Source organism: Phocoena sinus, chromosome 5 (assembly GCF_008692025.1).
Source record: "Phocoena sinus isolate mPhoSin1 chromosome 5, mPhoSin1.pri, whole genome shotgun sequence".
NCBI lineage: Eukaryota > Metazoa > Chordata > Mammalia > Artiodactyla > Phocoenidae > Phocoena > Phocoena sinus.
The window spans coordinates 19782450-19799384 of NC_045767.1; the positions used below are offsets into that span (position 1 = coordinate 19782450).

General features: G+C 39.9%; 1 protein-coding gene across 1 annotated transcript in view; it reads left to right on the plus strand.

The window, feature by feature from the left end:
* TRPC3 (transient receptor potential cation channel subfamily C member 3) overlaps positions 1 to 16935 on the plus strand; it is a 77337-nt gene that overhangs the window by 35225 nt on the left and 25177 nt on the right. The window contains exons 4-9 of the mRNA XM_032632672.1: positions 233 to 397; positions 3133 to 3349; positions 5432 to 5665; positions 7571 to 7835; positions 11827 to 12022; positions 13326 to 13535. Coding sequence (XP_032488563.1) covers positions 233 to 397; positions 3133 to 3349; positions 5432 to 5665; positions 7571 to 7835; positions 11827 to 12022; positions 13326 to 13535 — 1287 coding nt within the window. The remainder of the gene's footprint in view (positions 1 to 232; positions 398 to 3132; positions 3350 to 5431; positions 5666 to 7570; positions 7836 to 11826; positions 12023 to 13325; positions 13536 to 16935) is intronic.

Consider the following 16935-nt stretch of genomic DNA (forward strand, 5'->3'; position numbering starts at 1 on the left):
CTATGATTAAGGACAACGTCAGTTTTACCCTCATGTTTCCACTTTAGTTCTTGTAATAGTTCTGAAGCAATTTTGAAAAACAAAGGGCAAGTAAAGACTATTACCAGAAACCTTCCAGTGCCTATATCCAGTGCCTAATATCTTTAGGAGGCACACGCATTCGGTAGCCCAGCTGTCGACAATGGCATGGTAACCTACTTCTCTTTCTCCCTCTCTCTGTTTCGACCAACAGTTTGTGGCTCACCCCAACTGCCAGCAGCAGCTCTTGACAATCTGGTACGAGAACCTCTCAGGCCTGCGGGAACAGACGGTAGCTATCAAGTGTCTGGTGGTTCTGGTCGTGGCCTTGGGCCTTCCGTTCCTTGCCATCGGCTACTGGATTGCACCTTGCAGCAGGGTACCGGCTTTTCCACCTCTGTTTCCTCTGTGGTTGGTGTACCATGTCCTTTGAGGATGAAAAAAGAAAAAGCTTCCTACTTAAGGCTCTTATCAGTTTTACCCTGAATGTTAATTGACTCAAGAATACGAATTCTGCTTTTTAATGACTGGATTAGTTCAAAGAAGGGATGAAAAGAATTTGGTACTAGTGGGATAGATCATATTTGCAGGCATATAATACTTAGGCTTTTAAGATAAAATCTCCATGGTAAGCAGGAGGAAAAGCTGCTTAAGTGAAGTAGCAATTGTACCGATTCTATTGCCAGCTTAATAAATAGTCTACCAGGCTGGCCTGTGGAAGAGGAAGAGCCCTACTGCAGTGGTTCCAAGAAACAGTTAACCTGAGAACTGAAAAGGCAGCTTGGTTGAACCTGTCAAAAAGATCTGAGGCTGGGTGTATTAAGCTAGGTTCTGAACAGTGGTATTATCCAAAGTCTTTAAGAAAGCACATGTCAGGTGCCCCTAGCCCTTTGTTCTTTCAGGAGATTCTAAAAAGGGTTGAATTTGGGTTTGGGGGCTTTGGATTTTTTAGATTGTTCATATATTTAGTTTTGTTTGAATCATTTTGTTCACTACCTTTATCCCTCTCTCAACTTTGCCATTTTACAGTCAATTTAATTGTGCCTAAGAGATCCTCTAAACAAGATGTGGAAAGGAATAGGAATCATGCTAACAGAATCTGTATTAGGTTAATAAAGGACACTGCCAGGGAGAAGAAACAGTTCTGAGATCCTTTAGTCCTATTTTTATATTCTAAAATCTGGTTTTGTTAAAATCAGAGGCAGTTTCAGGCAAAATGAGTCAAGGCCACTCACAAATGACCCTGGAAATCCGTCATCTCTCTGGCGCATCTGTCTCACCCTGCAGAGTCCTGCTCCGCAGGCCCATATACGTGTAAGAATATTCATCCATCTCACTTCGTCGTTGAGCTGCCCATGCAGTTTAAGGCAGAAATGTTGTCATTTTGATCAATTTTGATGACTCAGCTAAGTTCCTTTGTTATCTATCATGGGCAAATACCTTAAGATTCTGCTAATACATAAACACTAAAGACTAAAAACTATAAATAAGGAGAGCGCATTCATTAAAGCAAAAATCATATCCCACCCAAATAATTTCCCTTCTTGGGGGAAATGAATTGGAATGTTCAGATTTATACATGTTTGTCTCTTAGGGCAGCTTACCCAGTTAAAACATATTGAGTTTGAAGTAGGCATCTTGAAGTCTATTCTTTTTTCTCTTCGCTTGTAAAAGTGCAGCTAATGATGTGTTGAACTCTGCCCAGCAGAGAAGGGAAAGGCGGGAATTGAGTTGTTTCTGGAGCCCACATTTATACCTGCCATATACCACTTATCCTGTGGTGAAAGGACATTATAGTAAGAATTCTCCACATGTATCCCATTTTTTAAGATAGGCATGCTGCTTTTTTTTTTTTTTTATGTTATTTAACATTTTCAAAGATCAACCTTTAGGAGAAACAGACTTGGCAACTCCCCCCAAATCACTATGTGCTATGGATGAGCTACCCCAGTGTGTCTTCTTGGCAGCTGTGGAACAGCACAGTGATATGTAAATGAGTGGTTTATTTTTCTGTGTCTAATATGGAAAATGTGACATTTGTCTGTGTGCATTCATGTCCAATCCCAGAAATGCTTGACATTCTTTGGTTATTTGTTGACACCAAATTAAGTTTCTGGACATACAAAAACATTTGTTTGAAGTTACAGTCTTTTAAATGTGAACCTTCGTACTTTTTAAGGTCACAGACTGAGTTTGAAAGTAGGGTCTGAGTATGCAGAATAGAGAACTTCTCTGATAAATCTACCAAATATACCTAATTCTTGGACTGCAGAAGCTCTTGGGACAGGAAGAATTGTTTTTCATTCCTACTAGAACATATGGCTTTTAAGGACATTATATCACATGAGATTTAAAAAGAGTTACCTTAAAATCATTATAAACTGAATTTTAAAAGTGCTTTTGTACTATTTATATGATTTTCCAAACTCAGGGATGACTTTTCATTAAGTTAACCTACTTAGAGGTTTTAATTATTGTGTATCTCTCTGCTCTTATTGGATAGCAACAGATAAAATATTTATGTTTATTATAATATTTTCTGCCTTTTTATATCATACAAAATACAAATTGATTTTGGAATATGTAGAAGTGAGAACAAAAATTTACTTCTGTAGTAGTAAGTTTTTTTTAATCTTCAAAGGCTTTGTAATGTGCTGCAAAAACATCATAACATTTCAATTATAAATGAATGAGTCCACAAACTCATCATAACATTTCAATTATAAAGAATTACATATTACAAATTTGGAGTTTCTTTTCCTAGACTCTAAAATCCTGACACTGCATAATCTTTCACGTAAAAATAAGAATAACCAGTATATGCCTTGTAATTTCCAGAAATGCATCTGTGAATGAAGTACATCCTAAGACAAATTGGATATTTAGAAACAATGAAGTTTGAAGACTTCTTAAATTATTCTTAGAGGAAGCATCCCCTAAAAGGAGTACTTTTTACAATGTATAACTCTTCAGAAACAAAAGCAGAATTTTGAGAGTGTCCTCATTTTATCTGTTTTTTTTTTTTTTTATCCTGTATAGTAGTTTTCATAAGTGGAAGCCAGATTTCCTAAAGTAAAAGGTTTTGGTGTTTTTTTTGTGTTTGCCTTCTTACAGCTGGGGAAAATTCTGCGAAGCCCTTTTATGAAGTTTGTGGCACACGCTGCTTCTTTCATCATCTTCCTGTGCCTGCTTGTGTTCAATGCCTCAGACAGATTCGAAGGAATCACCACGTTGCCAAATATCACTGTTATTGACTATCCCAAACAGATCTTCAGGGTGAAAACCACCCAGTTCACATGGACTGAAATGCTAATTATGGTCTGGGTTCTTGGTAAGCCTTTTATTTCAAGTATTCTAATTTCTACCAAAATAACATCCATATAATGATTGCCACGTTCTATTTAAAATGCTGTGGTACATTATATGGTGACAACATCCCCACTGTAAGATAAGCAGAATAGCAAATACTGGAATAACGTGGCAGCTTGATAATGCTGAAAGGTATCCCTTAACACTAAACAGAAGTTTTATGAGTAACATAAGCTTAATTATAAATGTACCATGTTTCAGAAATCCGACTTCAATTACTGAATAAAATGCCATTTTTATATATACACTACCAACTGTAAAATAGATAGCTAGTGGGAAGCAGCCGCATAGCACAGGGAGATCAGCTCAGTGCTTTGTGACCACCTAGAGGGGTGGGATAGGGAGGGTGGGAGGGAGGGAGACACAAGGGGGAAGAGATATGGGAACATATGTATATGTATAACTGATTCACTTTGTTATAAAGCAGAAACTAACACACCATTGTAAAGCAATTATACTCCAATAAAGACGTTAAAAAATAAATTAAAAAAAATAAAATGTGACTCATTGTGATGATCAAATATTTAATTGAAATAGTTCTGAAATAACCTAGTGGCTATTAACTGATGATTAAAGAACACTTATTGCTTCTGTTTCAGAGGTTTTTTTAAGGAGAGTTTCCATTTTCAGAATGTTACTTCACCTCACAATAGCTCATTTTGAATAGCTATGTTAAAGTAAACATTTTAAGCAATATGAGAAAAAAATAAAGATTGGAACCAGTTTATCTATTGATCACTAATGCAAAGTTATTTTTGGATATTCTATTTCACACAGAATGTTTCTTATTATCTTCTCACTTCCCAAATTAATGGGTTGGTTCTCCTCCTCATTCACTCCTGTGGCCTTAACCTGAGTCAATTAATTATTTTATAAATTTTATTTTGAGCCACTACATGTCTTTTTTTTTTTTTTTTAGCGGTACACGGGCCTCTCACTGTTGTGGCCTCTTCCGTTGCGGAGCACAGGCTCCGGATGCGCAGGCTCAGTGGCCATGGCTCACGGGCCTAGCCGCTCCGCGGCATGTGGGATCTTCCCGGACCGGGGCACGAACCCGTGTCCCCTGCATCGGCAGGCGGATTCTCAACCACTGCACCACCAGGGAAGCCCCACTACTTGTCTTTTAAAAGCGCTACAATATTTTCCCCTTACATAGTCAGGACAAGTTGTTAAACTGGCATATTTTGTCTTCTTCTCCCAGAAGGACATTTTCCGCTTTCAGTTTCTTCATAATGTCCTAGGGCCTCCTGCTTAAGGGTTTCTTCTTTTTCCAATGACATTCCTCACCTTCTCAGCCTGAAGCTGAAATGAGGAGAGAGGGTAGGGGAATGAGGTAAGTGTTCCTGGATGACTGGAAAACTGTTCTTGTTAAAAGCGTAGGGCTTCCCTGGTGGCGCAGTGGTTGGGAGTCCGCCTGCCGATGCAGGGGACATGGGTTCGTGCTCCGGTCCGGGAGGATCCCACATGCCGCGAAGCAGCTGGGCCCGTAAGCCATGGCCGCTGAGCCTACACGTCCGGAGCCTGTTCTCCGCAACGGGAGAGGCCACAACAGTGAGAGGCCCGCGTACGGCAAAAAAAAAAAAAAAGTGTAGAGTAGGGTTCTCAATTACGGGCTTATTTCTCTAATAATCACCATGATTTGATAATTAACCATTGTCATTTTATAAAGATGAATTTTCTCCTCTCCTCCAAGTGTTTCATGGGCCAAAATCACTTGATGTGAAGAGCCTTCCTTGCTTATTTCCTTCCCTCCCTCCTGCCCTACCCCCATAAGAGTAGCACCATTTCTGGTGCCACATGTAGAATTATGTTTCACCAAAATCTAACTTGATGGAGTGAATCATTCCTTTGGTCGAAGCTGCTTCTTTCACTTAACTCTGCCCAGCACCTCCCTTCCCGAGTTGTAGTCCATCGGTGCTTTACAGTGCCCAGTGGCATGCTTTACACTGGGGCATTTTATAGGTGGGGACAGATGGTGGACGAAATAGTAGCTTCCCTATCCAAGCAGTAAACTCTTGTCTGTAATCTGTGCATCTTGTGACAGGAATGATGTGGTCTGAGTGTAAGGAGCTCTGGCTGGAAGGACCCAGGGAATACATTTTGCAGTTGTGGAATGTCCTAGACTTTGGGATGCTCTCCATCTTCATTGCTGCTTTCACAGCCAGATTCCTGGCTTTCCTTCAGGCAACAAAAGCACAACACTATGTGGACAGTTATGTCCAAGAGAGCGACCTCAGTGAAGTTACACTTCCACCAGAGATACAGTATTTCACTTATGGTAAGTTATCAGCTGCAGAGTCCTCTTTTGTCTCATCATATTAGTTTACTTCTCTGTGCTTCAGTTTTCACATCTATAAAAAGGAGGTATTGCAAGGTGGGAGAAAATTACCTTTAAGCCTAACATCATGATCATGCTTATATATTCTTAGGACGTGAAATTTTCTTTAATTGGGGGGAAAAATAGCTTGCTAAATTGTTTGATGTGGAAGATGAGAGCCTGGGTTAGAGAAGATAAAATAATAAAAGGTGCTAAACTGCTGTAGAGGAAAGTGAACAAAAATTCAGCAGAGGCAGGAAATAGGAGCTAAAGTGACAGTGAGAATGTAAGCTTTGCAGAACCAGCAGAAATGCTGGGGAAGGATGTTGTGCTCCTACGACCGACATGGGATGGAGAAGCCAGGCTTCTGTAGATCATGAGAGCAGGAGACCCCAGTGACATCAGATGTGCATGGTTACCGATGCCTTCCTTGCCCACTGCAAACCGATATTAAGCGATGTTAGCTTCTCTTCCCTTGAGGCGAAATTGGGAAGCCGCAATTCGCAAATTTTCATATAGTTGCAAAATCTTAAACCTGGAAAAGATTTTGGCAATCATTGTCTAACCCTCATTTTACAGATAAGGAAACTCAGGCACAGAGTTTAAACGCGTTCTGATTGTAAGGAATAACTCTTTATAAGTACACTGTGATACGTACCAGCAGCGTGTTAACATTATTGAAGAAGGCTGAGTGCATGCTCTACAATGAAGGTGCACGTTTTACACATTGTGACATATAAACACATTATCTCTTATTGTCAGCAACCAAAGATTTTTATATACTAAGGATCAAATGAGCACGTGATTACCACTTATAATTAAGGAAATAGCTTAGATTGTATTTGTGTGTGACATATATCTTGACTATTTCAGTACCTTCTTCTTTAAATTTACTGGTGTGTGTCTCATGACTATCATCGGGAGGAATGGAAATTTGTGAATTTAGGCTTCACTCTTTACTGTGACTTTGATCAAGTTTTTAACCTTTCTAAGTCTTGGTTTCTGCATCTTTGAGAAGAGAATAATAACCTCAGATCCATAGAGTCATTGAAAGCACAGTGTCTGGTACACATTAAACATTCGATAAATGTTCATTATTGTTGTTGTTGGAAATGTCTGCAGTGCACCATCCTTCTGGGAGTGACCCAGTTCTCACAGAATTAACCACATAGTGTTTTGCTGATCTTCCAGGGAAATGAGTATCCAGTAGTCTGCTGTGAACTTACTAAAATAACCTTGAAAGGGGTGTTGGGGGTCCTCATTTAGAATCTGTTGCCAAGATTTTTGCACCTCAGTAGCATTTTATACTTTCCAGGAACCAGCTGTGTCGCTCAGACATCACATTGACAGCACCATTGTGATTCAGTGACATTCTCACTTCTTATAATATGACATTTTACTTGCATAAACTGTTAGATGACCTAGTTTTCTCATGAACTAGGGAAAAGAAGATATGTGCCAACTGAGCCTATAGGATGATAAAATAGCCGGTCAATAAATCTGGTAACTGAGGGGACAAATCAGTCAGGTCAGTTGTTTTGTCATCCTGGACACAGTCTGTATCTAATGAAGCATTTTCACCTCTTTTTTCATCTCTTGTACTATATTCTGCTTCTGCTCAATGTGAAGTCAGCTTTGTATCTTTATAATAGCGTTTCCTCCATTAAAAGAAACTATATGAATGTAGAATTCGTATGTTTCTGGTTTAACCTGAAAAATAGTGCCTGGACAGTTCATTAAATGTGGAGTAGTTTCAATTGAGATAATAACCACCTACCTACAAGGTAGATCCTATTTAAGGTATTCCACGTAGTTAGCAATGAATAGAAAGTTCCATCTTTAATCTCTCTCTCTCTTTTCTTGCAGCCAGAGATAAATGGCTCCCTTCTGACCCTCAGATCATATCTGAAGGTCTCTATGCCATAGCCGTCGTGCTCAGCTTTTCTCGGATCGCCTACATCCTCCCTGCGAATGAGAGCTTCGGCCCCTTACAGATCTCTCTTGGAAGGACTGTGAAGGACATATTTAAGTTCATGGTCCTCTTTATTATGGTGTTTCTTGCTTTTATGATTGGCATGTTCATACTTTATTCTTACTACCTTGGGGCTAAAGTAAATGCTGCTTTTACCACGTAAGTAAAACATTTTACAAAAAAAGGTAGGATGAAGGGAAATTCTAACAAGTCTAGATGAAGCAAAAAAAATTTTTTCAATGATTGTAATAAAGATGTTTTTAAGAGCAGGAAAATAATCCATTAAACATAGTTAGTGCCTCAAATGACAAATGTTAGCGAGTATGTGGAGAAAAGGGAGCCCTTGTACACTGTTGGTGGGAATGCAAATTGGTGCTGCCGCTGTGGAAAACAGTATGGAAGTTTCTCAAAAAACTAAAAATAGAACTATCATATGATCCAGCAATGCCATTCCTGGGTATATATAAGAAAAAAACAACAACACTAATTCAAAAAGAGACATGCACCCCAGTGTTCATAGCAGCGTTATTTACAATTGCCAGGATATAGAAACAAACTTAAGTGTTCATCAACAGAGGAATGGATAAAGAAGATGTGGATAGACTTGGAGTGCGCTAACTGAAATAAGTCAGAGAAAGACAAACCATGTGCTATCACTTATATGTGGAATCTAAAAAATACAACAAACTAGTGAATATAACAAAAAAGGAACAGACTCAGAGATGTAATGAACAAACTAGTGGTTACCAGTGGGGCCGTGTAATAATCGGGGGGGGGGGGCTAGGAGGCACACACTATGGGGTGTAACATAGGCTCAAGGATGTACTGTACAGCACAGGGAACATAGCCAACATTTCGTCACAACTGTAAATGGAATATAACCTTTAAAAATCGTGAATCACTGTGTTGTACACCTGAAACTTACGTAATATCGTACATCAGCTGTACCGAAAAAAGAAAAAAAGGAAAGGGATGGAGAAAACCTGAGAAAACAAAAACAGTGCTTGTGTGAGATTACATTGCTCCAAAGGCTCATCTCTTTGAGTTTAGTGAATGTTTGATCACAGAGTGGATCAAAACTCAGGGAAATCCTAGATAAAACTAGCTATTTTCAGAGAATTGGGTAGCAAATTTTTAATACTGGATATCTCTTACATTATGTATGACATTAAATTTAGTTTCATCATTTTGTAGCCATTACTGTTATTTCAAAAAGAAGCATTGGCTTTTCTTTTTTTTTTTGACTGCAGTGGGGCTTCATTGCTGCGTGCGGGCTTTCTCTAGTTGCAGCGAGTGGGGACTACTCCTCGTTGTGGTGTGTGGGCTTCTCATTGCAGTGGCTTCTCTTGTTGTGGAGCACGGGCTCTAGGTGCGTGGGCTTCAGTAGTTGCAGCGCGCAGGCTCAGTAGTTGTGGTACAAGAGCCCGAGAGCACAGGCTCAGTAGTTGTGGCGTTCGGGCTTAGTTGCTCCGTGGCATGTGGGATCTTCCTGGGCCAGGGATCGAACCCATGTCCCCTGCATTGGCAGGTGAATTCTTAACAACTGCACCACAAAGGAAGTCCTGGAGCATTGGCTTTTATGTTAATGTATCATTAATCAGTACAGGGAGTTGAAGAAGAAGAAATTATAACTAAACGTTGTACCGTCCACTATACAGTAGTACCACTTCCTTCCTTTGATCATACTGGCGTCTGCACTGGAGGCTTACCTTCCGCACGAAGTCTTCCTTGAATAAGCTTTTTTAGTTATTGTCCCTTTAAGCTCCCTCAGCCCGGAGAAGTCCACATTGCCAGATCCTCTGTCACCCATTGCTGTTTAGCGGTCCGGGAGGCGGGCCCTCCGTCTGTACTGTGGTCCTTCCAGGTGAGGAGATCAGAAGGTCCTCCGTGCCTCCCTTTGTACCCTCTGTGCCCTGTAATGCCACAGCTGAAAACAAACTAGACCTTCAGTAAGTTCCCTGTGGACTAAAGTAGAATATCCAGCCCTTCCAGACAACTAAATTGTTTTGAAATGAATTTTTCCAAGTAGTTAATATAGAGCAGATCATAGGGGTGAAAGAGAACTGAAACTCACTTTATTGATGAGAAAAAAAACATTCTGTTTGAACCCAGGGGGGAAGGACAGAGAGATCCTGCACACAGTAGTACCCCTTTGACCTCTATGAGAACTCATCTTATACACTACATTTCGTCACTGCTTTGTGTGAGGACCTGGCAACACGATATGGTGGAAAGACCATAGGCTGGAAAATCAGGCAGACCTGGCTGTGAATGCAACGTCTGCTCTTTTCTAGCTGTGGTCATTGGTTAAGTATCTTAACATTTCTCAGTATTAGTTTCTTGTTTTCAAAATAAGTATTGTAGGGGCTTCCCTGGTGGTCCAGTGGTTAAGATTCTGTGCTTCCACTGCAGGGGGTGCGGGTTCAATCCCTGATTGGGGAACTAAGATTCCTCCATGCCCCATGGTGAGGCCAAAAAAAAAAAAAAAAAGCACAATAAGGTTTGAATCAGGTCATTGTAAGGATATGGAAGGTAATTTATGTAAAGCCTCTTGCCCATAGTAGGAGCTTAGGAACTGCCAGTGTCCTCTCCTTTTCCCTCCCACCCTCTCCCCACACGTGTGGATTCTCGGGAATCTATATTCCCAGCGTTAGAGGTGGGAAGGTTTGCAAAGGAAGAGGAGGGAGTGGGGACACTTTGTGATGCTGTTAAATTCACGGCAGGAACAAAGAGGCTAATAGTCTTTCTTATTCTTCCTTTAGCATCTGTGCTATAACATCACATCATCAAATGTTTCATAATCGAGAGTAACTCTACAGGAACAGGAACCTTTCTATTGAACCCTCTATCCCCAGGGTCTAGCACAATTTCTATAACGTAATAGGTGCTCCATCAATATTTGTTGAATGATTGAATTAAACTAGTACTAAAACCTGCAAATCTATAAAATTGTTGTTTAGCATCTGTTGTAACAAACCAAAAAAAAATACTATTTCCTTGAAAAAAAAGGGCTTACTTTGGAACCCTCCTTTTTACTGGAATTCTACATGTGTAACTGTTTAAGGATTATTCTCATGGTTCACAGATCAGTGACTACCACTCGGTTGTATGACAAAACCAGCCAAATCAGTCGGCATAGCGCATTTAAGGGATACAAGTAGGTAATTAGTCTGGGGAGGGCTTAAGTGCTAACTGCTGTGATGGAAGAATCAGGAAGTAGACTATATAAATGAAGGGAAAAGAATAGGAATCTTTAATTCTGTTGCCTTCTCTTCACTTCCACTTAAGTAAAACTTTTAGGTAGGTAATATATTCTTGTGGTGAAAAATACATGTAGAGCAGTATCTACAGTGAAGAGCCTGTCCCCTTCCTCAGCCTTGGACACCAGTCTCTTAGGTTCTCCTTAGGTACAGAGGCAATGGTTTCTTTTGGTTACTTTCAGAGATGGTTTTTGCATAAACAAGAATATAAGAGTTTGTATACCCCTCTTTGTTATTAAAACAGTAGACTATTTCACACTTGTTACATCTCATTTTTTCTCTAATATATCTTGGATATCATTTTATATAAACACATAAAGCCAGATATGTCTCATCTTTTTCCCAGTGGCTGCATAGCAATCGATTTATAGATGTACCAGAATTATTTACCCACTCTTCTATTGATAGATATTCTGTTAGTTTTCATTCTTCCCTGCTGCCATGCTGCAAGGAATAAGTTTGTACCTACTCTTTTTTGAAGTGGGTATATAATTTTAATCCTCATCTTGTTCTACTCCAGAAAACCTGACTTAAATTCCTAACCCACCTACAAAGTCAAACCCCAAACTTCCATCCTTCTAGGAAAAAGGAATGGGTATTGGGGCATGACTTCAACTTTCACCTGCCAAGCTCGGAAAATTTTCCCTTGATGTTAACTTAAAGAAAAACTAGGTAGCGGCACCATTTAATCACCAGTTCCTAAAAACCTGAGGGAAAATTTTCTATTAAATATTATAACGAAATTGTTAGGATCGGGGTATTATGTTGATAGTTTAATACAATAGCATTTTACATCTGTGCAGTATTCAGACCTTAACTTGTTCTTACTTTTGACTTTTTCGTACTGAAAACTGTTTATTTATTTACTTTGTACCTTATTCTTTCAACAGTGTAGAAGAAAGTTTCAAGACTTTGTTTTGGTCGATATTTGGATTGTCTGAAGTGACTTCCGTTGTGCTCAAATATGATCACAAATTCATAGAGAATATTGGCTACGTTCTTTATGGAATATACAATGTAACTATGGTGGTTGTTTTACTCAACATGCTCATTGCTATGATTAATAGCTCATATCAAGAAATTGAGGTAAATCTGCTTCCTACCCACTGTGTCTGTCCTTGCCATTTCGTTCTAATAGCACACTGTGTCTGCTTTTGTGCCCTGTGCTGGAGCTCCTGATCTCGTCAACAGAGAGGCTTAGACCAAAGCAGGGCCTTTCTCTGTGTTTTCCATCTGGATAGGTGGTAATACACCTTCTAGTATCTTCTAGGAGCACAGCAGGGTCCTCATGAATTTACCATCACTCTGCCTTCTCTCAGGGTATATTGCTGAATTAGTGTCTAGAAGAAGTATTGGCCATAGGGAAATTATTCTCTCCTATGCTGGCCAGCCAACCATCTGAAAGATCCCAGTAGAGGAATTACTAGGTGCCTGGTAAACTTTGATGATGTTCTTTATCTAGTCAGAATTTTTAGTATTCTAGAAATCACTTTATTTTTGTTTGGGATTGGGCTCGATTTGGTGCCTTTCTTCATCACTGTATATATATTTTCTTAGGTACTCCAGTTTAGTATGCTGTATCTCTTTAGTTCTTTACTGTTTTTTAAGTCCATCAAGTCTCTCTATCTGTGTTTTAGAAACACATAAGATAGTGTTCTCAAAGCAGAAGTTAGGTCCTCCAGAGATGAAAACTGGTACTCTGAACACCTGCTTGGGTGTAGTAATGGCAGACTGGGCAGTGTGAAATGACTGAGCCAACTTCTTCCAATCATGGACCAGCTCCGTTTCTTCTCTCCATTCTTCCTACCAGTTAGAATGTTTATGCCCACCACCAGGGGCAGCACTGAGGATAAAAGGAGATTAAGACAGACACAGGCCACTGAGGGCCTTATGTGACATTTGAGTACATATGGCAGACACATAAACTCCAAAGTGCAATTCATCTGAATGCTGCTGTCCTTTTCCTTTGCCCTTTATAATATGCTGTGTCTACAACCTGGCTTGGATGGGTGTAGATGAGGAGGGGAACGGAGAACTAATTGTTGAATACGCAGAATTGGAGGGGGTGGGGAGGGAGGGAGGAATTAATCTTTTCATCCTTCCTCGACCCTGCTTTGTTTTTTGGATAGGGGACAGGAAATTCTGGTTAAATTTCAGTGGGTACAGACAGAGGCATATGGAAGAGAAAAAAAATTTTAAATATCATGAAAATTATATTACTTAGATACTGTATAGCCCTATAGAGATTATATGCAGATAAATGTTTATATGCCACTTTTGTATTTCAAAAGCATAATGTATGTTCATTGTAAGATCCTACTGAAATCAATTACTAGACTTTTTAGTTTTTAAAATCAGTTGTTATATTTTTTCTGTTTTTGTGACACAGGATGACAGTGACGTAGAATGGAAGTTTGCTCGCTCAAAACTTTGGTTATCATATTTTGATGATGGAAAAACATTACCTCCACCCTTCAGTCTGGTTCCTAGTCCAAAGTCATTTGTTTATTTCATCATGCGGATCATTAACTTTTCCAGATGCAGAAGGAGAAGGCTACAGAAGGATATAGAAATGGGAATGGGTAACTCAAAGTCCAGGGTAGGTATCAAAAGCTTACTGAGACCTGAAGATAAATGTTTTGTCTTTCTCCTTGTCTTTTGACGTTTGTTCAATAATTTTTATGTGTGAACTTAGAAGATGTTGAAAGTAACTGTTCATTCCATAGTCTTTCATAGACTAATACTTAATGTCTTCATAATATATCAAGAAGTCACTTAGTCTATGCCTTGTTTTTGGTCAGAATTACATGTAAACTACCAAATTAGAAACAAACAAACAAAAAACTTCTTTAACTTGTTAAAAGTAAACAGAAAAGCTATTGCTAGAAAACACTTTGTTTTTTGTGTGTGTGTGCCATGCTTCTCAATTGTTATTCTGAAATTAAATAGTTCTATCCTCACATTTTTCTCTTGGTTGTATATATAGTTCACCACCAACATATTATTATTTGTAGAAACCCTTTATTGGGCTAAATAATCGTTTTTCCTTTAATATCATAAACTTGATACAGGCTTAAGAGCACCCCCAAATATTAACCATAAATGCTCCCTTTTATAAATAATCAAGAATGGTTTGTTCTTGAGTCATACTAATTGAGTCAAAGTATTTTAACAAAGATGAGTTCCATGCTAGCTCTTTAGTATCAGGAATCAGGAACTTAATTTGCAGAGGTAGAATTGGTATAGGAGACAGAAGGATATTGGCAGAACCTCAAATAATAGGGAGTGAAGCAGACAGGAGCAAAATTAAAATATAATTTTGCCTAAAAGTTGTGAAAATGGAGCCCACAAGATAGCAATGTTACCTCCACAAAGTACATATTTTTTCTCAGTTGATGCTGGGGAAAAAGACAGGATTAGTGCAATTTAATTTCTCACTTTTTAAAAGAGATGTGCATTTCCAAGATTTGTAATACTCTACATTTTACTCTTTAAGAAGGTAGCCTTTTAAACCTTCTTTGTTTGACCTGAATATGGGCTCTTAAGGCTCTTAGGTTGCAAGACAGTGATTGGCTACGATTTCAAATAATATCTCACTGTAACTGTGAGAAGCAGCATAATGTAAGGAAGAGAGCCTTGGCATTAGACCTGGGTTTCAATTCTGGCTTAAGGCTTATTAGAAAGTTACATGGATAAATCACTTCATTACCCTAAGCCATAGTTGTCTCACCTGAAAGAGAGAAAATTTCACAGGGTTATTGTGAGGAGGATATGAGAGGCACAAAATTCCAGCCTCAACAAATATCAGTGCCCTTCCTCATTCACAGTTTACAAAGTGCTCTGCCGTACATTTGAACCTCATGCAACGCTGTGAGGTAGGTATTATTATTCCCATTTTATAGATAAGACCACTGAAGCCATTAAAACAACTCACCTATGCAAGGTCACAAGAGCTAGCCAGTGTGGGGGTAGTCGTGGAATTGGCGTTTTCCGGCCTCAGAGGTCTAACTCTTTCTGCTGCACCTGGCTGCCTCCTGCCCAGCAGCTGTGGCTCTGGCTTGGTTACTGCCCCGCCTCCTCCCCACGGGCTGTGCCTTTAGCTGCAGTTTAGCTGGTGTCTTAAAGGGGTTGGGTTCTAACTGCCATCCTGGGCAGCTCCTGCTACTGCTGAGATGGACTTTGTTTGGAAGGCAGTTTGTTTCTCTGGGGATTGATTATTATTCTCTGAGGCTTTATTACTTAAAAGGGAAGCTGTTCAAGCATGGGAACTCACAGCTCCAGCACTTCACACCCTCAAGTTTCCTTTCTGTAGGCAAATGATTTCACTGACATTTGGCTTCATTCCTGATACTGTCATAATGTAGAAGGGGAGAAACACTAACAGGTTAAGAGGAGCACATTCAAGTTGGCTGTGGCTACCTAGAACCCTGTTATAAAAAAAAAAACAAAAACAAAAAAACCCAGCTTGCTCACAGAGATGTGAGGGGGGCAGATGTGTTCTGTTTAGGGTGTCCTCTCCTGCCTGTATTGCAACAGCGGCAGGAAGAATAGCTTTCTTCAGAGACGTTGCTGGAAACAGAAGAAGGTTGAGCACTGATCGTTCAGGAGCCATGCTGCTTGGCTTCCTAGTCTCCCCATATCTGGTTAAAAACTGCCATTTGGGGACTTCCCTGGTGGTCCAGTGGATAAGACTCCGCGCTTCCACTGCAGGGGGCACAGGTTTGATCCCTGGTCCGGGAACTAAAATCCCACATGTGGCATGGTGTGGCCAAAAAAAAAAAAAAAAAACTGCCGTTTTTTTTTTGTTTTTGCGGTAGGTGGGCCTCTCACTGTTGTGGCCTCTCCCTCTGCGGAGCACAGGCTCCGGACGCGCAGGCTCATGGCTCACGGGCCACGGGCCAAGCCGCTCCGCGGCACGCGGGATCCTCCCGGACCGGGGCACGAACCCGTGTCCCCTGCATCGGCAGGCAGACTCTCAACCACTGCACCACCAGGGAAGCCCTGCTGTTTTGATTTTATTTCTTAAATTGTTCATGAGCTGTTTTTATCTCTTTAATCTTATTAATCTTTATAGATACTCTCTGTGTCCTGAATTTCGTAAACATTTGGAGAAATTATGTTTCTGCTTTTCTTGTTTAGAGGACAGGAAGGAACCTCAAGAAATCAATCTAACGTTTACCTCTAACCTCAGTCAGTAGTCAGAGACTGACCTCTAGTGGCAAATAGGAGAATTAACTTTGTTAGCTGAGGTTTTCTCCTGCCACAATCGAAAGAGGACAAAACCGGGAGGATCCTTACCTATAAGTGGCACTTCCTTCCCTTCTAGTGTCCCACCGCTTCCTAAGTTATGATAGTGGGAAGACAGGTGGTGGAGTGAATACATTTTCTTGGATAAAGGGCCCTGCCTTTGAATCACACTGTATAGGTAGCAGCTTATCTGTGAATAAGATGCAGGCCCTGTTCACATACGTGAAGGGTAGACAGTAACGACAGTCTCCTCTTGCATTCTGTTCTTACCCACTCAAAAGTTAAACCTTAAAAAGAAAGAGAAAAGAAAAAAAGCCAAAATACCTTAGTCCAGTTCTCTCCAAAGTGTTGAACCTGGCACAGTGTACTTCCAAGATACTTAGGAAGACGTTTTGTTTTGGCTCATGTTTTAGGATTACAAAATACCAAATGATACCCTATACCCTCTGAACTTGTAGTGTGTGTCTGTTCAAGTGTAGGAGAGGAACACAGGCTCAGGAGCAGATAGAGTTGCTTCTGTGCAAGTTCTCCTTCTAGATGCCATGAAGACATTTTGATACAGCGTACAAGGACCCCAGGAACAATTATGCTTAACACAAGACAACTTTTAAAAATACTTTTTCAGTTAAACAGTTCTATTACAGTACATCTGTCCAACATTTTGATAAATGTGAGCGTGTTGCTTACATTAATTTTTGCCTTTGGAAATATATGAAGTCATTCATAAAACTCAGCTTCCACAAAATGTCCCT